We start from the raw sequence: 6,655 nt of genomic DNA, 5'->3' as shown, positions 1-6,655 counted from the left end.
CCTACTTGACTTCAATCCCTAGGACCCATGTGAAGGGAAGAACCTACTTGACTTCAATCCCTAGGACCCATGTGAAGGGAAGACCCTACTTGACTTCAATACATGTGCCATGATACACATTCTATTCCCCCAAACAAATAACTGTAGTTAAATAGTAAAAATAGTAACAAAAGGTACGTCATTACTGTAAAGTATATAATATGGAATTTTACATTTCTGGTCATTTTTATTCTCATTTAGGTATTAAAGTCTCTCAAATGTTTGTTCCTGGTATTCACAAATGTATAGAGTCCTATAATTCTTTGAATTAAAATACTACAGAACTCTCAAGAGGAAATAAATTAAGGGAATAAGCTTTTATCCTCTCAGTTGTGAAACAGGATGAAAACTACTTTTGAAGAGCTTTAAAAATTAAGTAAGATATATAGTAAATGTGTATGCATTTATTATATATGTATACCTATGTATGTATGTATGTGCTCAACATAGGAATAACTGAAACAATAGTTTGGAGCCAAAGAGATGGCTCAACAGTCAAGAAGGAGCATATGCTGTTCTTCCAGAGGACCCAAGCTCTGTTCTCAGAACATACATCAGGTCAATCATCATCACTCTAACTCCAGCTGCAAAGAACCTGATGCCTTCTCAGGCACCTGTACTATACAAACCCACGTGCAGACACACATAACTAAAAATGACAAACAGCTAGGTGTGCTGCTGCACATTTTTAATCCTAGTACTGAGGAGGCAGAGGCAGGCAGATCTCTGGGTTTGAGGCCAGCCTGGTTTACAGAGGGAGTTACAGGGATACACAGAGAGACCCTGTCTCCAAAAACAAAACCAAAAAAGTAAAAATAAGTCTTTAGGAAGAAAAAAAAACTACATAATCTACTAATTACTATATAACTTGGAATTAACATCAAATAGTACAATGTAATCTTATCCATAGACTTTTCATTGAGCTTAAAAAAAATAGCAACATAAATACAATAACAATAAAAATAACTATAGACTTCCTATCACAGAATTTTATTTTCTTAACAGTATAGTTAAGTAAAAGTATAAATTACATACTTCATTATTCAGGAAATATGAAACAGCTGTGTTTTTTAAATTATTGTTTTAAGCACAATACCACACAAACATATCTATTTTATAAAAGTTCTTTTGAAGAGACATTCGACACTTACCGCATAGGGCAAACCAATATAACTGTGTGAGTGGTGGGAGCTGCTGGTGTATAACTGGTGGGGATAACTGTTGGATTTTTCAACTACCACAGGGCTAGCTTCTACAGATTCTGGTCTAAGGAAAAGAAGTTCCATAGATTAGAATTCCATTCATTTTTCTGTTTTAATCTATTAAAATGTATAAGTTCTTATTCTAAAATATTGTCAAAATAAATACAATGTCTATTCACAACATGTGTACAGCTTGTGAGTAGATTCATCCTATGTAGATTCTGTGCCATAACAAAAGTTTTACTTAATAAAATAAATATTCAAATGCAAAGTTCAATTACAGTTTCATTAGAAAGTGTCCATTTGCTGAGGATGACGGTGCAATCCTAGCACTAAGGCAGGAGAATCAAAAGACAGTGCTATCATGAAATTCAAAACCAAAACCTCCAAATTACCAGAGACCAAGCTTTACGCCATTTTCCCAGTGTCATTAAGAAACATGCAAAGGGTGCTCAGAGTAAGACTAAAGGAAGACTGGGTCTACAGAGACTCAATGGTCAAACGTGTGTTTTGATGGTCAAATGGTCAAAATATGTGCTGAACATGCAAAGCAGCTTCTGGGAAATGTCAGTAAGTAAAGATCAGGGAACCTCACACTGAATCAGTATTTATGGCTGTATTGACCAGCTTTGTGGTGATGAACCAACTGCTGACACTACCGAGAGTAGCAGCTTACACACTGTTGCTGCTTTGAAAGCTCCTGCCCCAGCATCTTATATATAACACTTTCCAAACATCTTCTTTTCTTCTTCTTTTAAGACAGGGTTTCTCTATGTAGCCCTGGCTATCCTGGAACTTGTTCCATAGACCAGGCTGGCCTCAAACACAGAGATCCCACTGCCTCTGCCTCCTGAGTGCTGGGATTAAAGGAATGCATCACCACCACCCAGTTGATTTATTTTATTTTACATGCCTTAGTGTTTTGTCTGCATGTATGCGCAAGACTGTCAGATCACCTGGAACTGGGGTCACAAATAGTTGTGAGCTGCCATGTGGGTGCTGGGAACTAAATCAAGGTCCTCTAGAAGAGCGGCCAAACCATTTAACTCTTGTGCCGTCTCTTCAGCCCCTTCCCCCAGGTTTCTGCAGGAGTGACCCCACCATGCCGGTGGAAGTGGGGAAATTGTACATGTAGCACAAGCTGGGAATCACTCCTAATCCTCCTGCCTCCATGTCCTAAATGATAAGATTACAGGCATGTGCCATCATTCCTGCCTACCTTGACAAAAAAATAAAGTTAAAAACATTGAATTTTAGCAATGATCTACATACCATCATTAAAGTGTTCTTCATTACATGAAGGTGTTCTGAAGCCTCACTTCTTATTTTTATTTACTTACTTACTACTTATTTATTTATTTGGCTTTTTAAGATAGGGTTTCTCTGCATAGCCTGTCCTGGAACTCCATCTGTAGACCAGGCTGTCCTCAAACTCACAGAGATGCGTCTGCCTCTACCTCCCAAGTACTGGGATTAAAAGCATGCACCACCACCACCTGACTTAAGATTCACTCTTAAGGATGTACTCAAATGGCAGTGTTACTGGGTGCTAGGGAGTAGCTAATAAATAAAGTTAAGCTTTCATGTAAATGTAGATGAATCAAGCATATGAAACAGCCAAATTCTTTTTAGAATATCACACACACACACACACACACACACACACACACGGGAGGGGGGCAACTAAGGAATGCTGAGAGAAAAAGAAATAGTCTTCAATTGGTCATATAGTACCAAAAGGTCAGCCCTGAAAACATACTTACAAGTAGCATTATATAGATTGAGTAAGTTCTATTTAAGTACTTAGGAATAAACAGACACACACACACACACACACACACACACACACACACACACACACACACACACCAATTAATGAAAAGAGGCTATGAATTCAAGAGAAAGAAAGCAAGGGATAGGGGTATGGGGAATTGGGGTTTCCATCACCCACATCAGGTGGTTTAAAACCACCTGTAACTAAAGTTACAAAGGGATCTGACACCCTTCCCTGGCCTCTGCAGGCAGCTGCACTCATGTACACATACACTTGCACGTACAGCTTTTAAAAATTACACCAGGAAAATATGAAAATATGCCATGCACAAGAATATAAACATTTTATGACTCTACTTATAAAAGGGACCTAGAATAGGCATACACAGAAACCAAAATACAATTTACAAGGCGCTAGGAATAAAGGGAAAGAAGGATTATTATTTAATCAAATTTTGTGTAGGTTTAGGAAAACATTTAGAAATTGGTGACAGTTGCTCAACATTCTGTATACACTTTATATCACTTGAGACTGCTCATCTAAAGATAAATTAAAAAATACACTTATTTTTACCATAATAGAAATCTTTTCACTAAAGGCAAAGGTAGAGAATCCTGTCACATGACCAGGTAATATAGGGCTGGGGTTGTTTCTCAGTGATAACATGCTTAGGATAAGTGCAGCCCTGAAGTCAAACTCTAGCATCCCCCACTCCCTTCTCCAAATGAAAAACAGAGTAATATGATAATGGCACATGTGTCAAGAAAGCTAATACAAAGGAAAGACAAGAGTTCAAGAATCTGTACAAACCTACGTATTCAGACAGTGGCCAAGGAACTGCAGAAATGAAAGATAAAAATGACATGAAGTCAAGTGTTAACACAGTTGAGCCATGCAGGCCAACCTGGGGTAGTATTGGGACCTGGAGAAGGTGAATGTTATAGTCTAGTCAAGCTTTGGTAAGCAAAGTATAATAGTGTGGTAAAGCTGGTTTGCATCTGGCCCTAAGGGAGTTTCAGGGTGTGGTTTCCTTTCTCTCAAAAGACTTGGAGACCAAAAATCCTATAGGCTGAGTATAGAGAAATAAGAACTAGTCAGGAAATGGTTTCTTTGTCCCCATATATTGTTCAGGTACTATTCTAGGAGGTATGGTCTTTCTGATTGACACTTAGATTGAGTTCTAAGTGTCTCAAACCCTACCACTAGAGGCACTGGATATCACACTACACAGTGATTCTGGGTCTCAATTTCTACATTCTAAGTGTAAATGATGTAAAGTGATGTCCTAAAGACATAGAAGGTTTTGGGTTTTATGGTTGGTTGTTTTAAACTTAATGTGTATTTTGCTTGCGAGTATGTCTGTGCATCATGAACCAGAAAAAAGGTGTCGGATCTCCTGGAACTAGTTGTGAGCTGCAAAATGGTAGTGGAAATCAAGGCTAGGTACTTCTGAAAGAGCAGCCAGGGGCTCTTTAGCACTAATCTTCCAGCCCTAACATTTTTCAATAAAAGAAAAAATACTCAAGTCTAGATCTCTTAAACCGGTCCAACATTCCACCCATCAAACTATACTGTCCCCACCACTCCTGTAAAATTTATTAGAATGTTATTATACCTATGAATTACCGATCTAAGTACTTTTAAGTTATTAAACAGTAATTGGTTTACAGGGATTTTTAAACCAACTAATGTGTGTGCTGGTCCTCTGAAAGAGCAGCAAGCACTCTAACATACATACATACACATACACACACACACACACACACACACACACACACACACACACGCAAGCACGCACGCACGCACACGCACACACCCAGCTGCGTAATAAGAAAAACAGTTCCTGCAAGTTATTTTCTGACCTCTATACAAATGTAATGGCATGTGTGCACCCACACACATAATAAATTAAAATATAAGAAAAAATTTTAAAGAAATCAGAAAACAGTTAAGTACTTGCAGAAAATGGGTAAAATATACTGAAAACACTTCATTATAGATAAAGTATTTTAGTGTATTAAATTATGTAAGTTCATACTCAGAATATCCAGGTACCAACAAATTAATGAATTCTGTTGGCAGTTGACTTTAGTGACACATAAATGTCACATACTACAGTAAAGTAAAACAAAACAAAAAAAGACTCAAATTTGGAGAAAATTTTATCTACCAAGACTTCAAACTTCTTTTTGCCAAACACGACAACAAATTCTAGAATAACCTATTGGCTGTAAAAGCTTGCTGCCATATTAGTACCTGAAGAAGGTGGAAAGAACTTAGTTATCTTTGTTTAGTGATTTTAGTCATGGTATTCAGCTTTCGCTACATTACTGGAGACAGAATGAGGAGTCCTCATTCAGAGAAATTGGTTTTCTTTTTAAATAAAATTTATTATTTTAAGTTATGTGTGTGTGTGATACATGAGAGAACTGCAGGTGTCAACAGAGGCCACAGGCAACAGATCTCCTGTTACAAAGCAAGAGCCACTGATATGGATGCTGTGAACCAAACTCAAGTTCAGTTCCCAGCACCCACATCCAGCTCCAGGACTTCCGGTATCTGCAAGCACAGTCCCTCACATGCAAACACCCATGTGCAAACTCAAACAATGCAAACAAAACAGCTAGGTGGTGTTCAACTTGTTACAAGACCAAAGACTACTTGATAATTTGTTGTACCAAATTTACCACTGCTAGAACAGAAAGAAGCTCCTATATATACAAAACACAATACTTACATGACAAAAGTCACTGTTCTACTACTACTCAGCTGTGCTGTCACAGGAGAAGCATAAAATCACATCATCAGACTCTGCTGCTGCCACTTCTTTGATCTGTGACTTAATCTTTAATGGAAGGAGACTTACAACGCCCACCTAACCTTGCTCATAGAGAAAGGGCTAGGATGGACTATTATAGCCCAGCTATCAGAGCTTTTCTAACTAGCCTATTTTTTTCTCTTCTGAGATCCTGTTTTCTTATTTGTCTAGAGTTGTCTTATTTAGTAGCCACTATACACACATGATGATGAGTATTTAAAGCAAGGCTCATTTGAATTGGCATGTGTTGTAAATATAAAATCCAGAAGAGTTCAAAGAAAAAATAATAAAAGAAATAAATATCTCAATAGTTTTATCTTGCCTGGTGGTGGAGACACATGCCTTTAATCCCAGTTCTTGGGCGTCAGAGGCAGGTGGATCTCTGAGTTTGAGGCTAGCCTGGTCTACAGAGCAAGTTTCAGTACAGTAAGGGCTACAGAGAAACCTTGTCTTGAGAAAGAAACAAACAAACAAAAAATCAAAACAAAACAAAAGAAATAGTTTTATCTTGATTATATGTCAAAATATTTTAGATATATTTAATTAAAAAATATATAACAAATACATGCAAAAAAACAAAAAACTGGCCCTTGTCAGTCATTGTGGCACACACCTTTGAGCCCAGAATTCAGTTCTGGTCTACACAGCAAGTTCACAAAACGGCTATGTAGAGAAACCCTGCCTCACAAAACCAACAAAACCAAAACACTGTTATTAAAAACTTTCAAATTATACAGGTGACTGACATTAAGTTTATATTTAACATCTCTGGGCTGAAGTTCGGACTTCCTAACTGATCGAAATGTTCTTTTTTTTTTTTTT

The 6,655-nt window shown here is 37.5% G+C and overlaps 1 protein-coding gene across 6 annotated transcripts in view; it reads right to left on the bottom strand.

The window, feature by feature from the left end:
- Kmt2e (lysine methyltransferase 2E) overlaps positions 1-6,655 on the bottom strand; it is a 65,809-nt gene that overhangs the window by 41,166 nt on the left and 17,988 nt on the right. For all 6 annotated transcript variants that reach the window (XR_003377989.1, XM_005358370.2, XM_013350432.2 and 3 more), the window contains one exon: positions 1,191-1,305. Coding sequence is in view for 5 of the 6 variants with exons in the window: in XM_005358370.2 (XP_005358427.1) it covers positions 1,191-1,305 (115 nt within the window). In the remaining variant the exon portion in view is untranslated. The remainder of the gene's footprint in view (positions 1-1,190; positions 1,306-6,655) is intronic.

This window comes from Microtus ochrogaster, chromosome 26 (genome assembly GCF_000317375.1).
Source record: "Microtus ochrogaster isolate Prairie Vole_2 chromosome 26, MicOch1.0, whole genome shotgun sequence".
Classification (NCBI taxonomy): Eukaryota; Metazoa; Chordata; class Mammalia; order Rodentia; family Cricetidae; genus Microtus; species Microtus ochrogaster.
The sequence above is the reverse complement of the archived record's forward strand: the minus strand, read 5'-3'. Positions and strand labels throughout refer to the sequence as shown.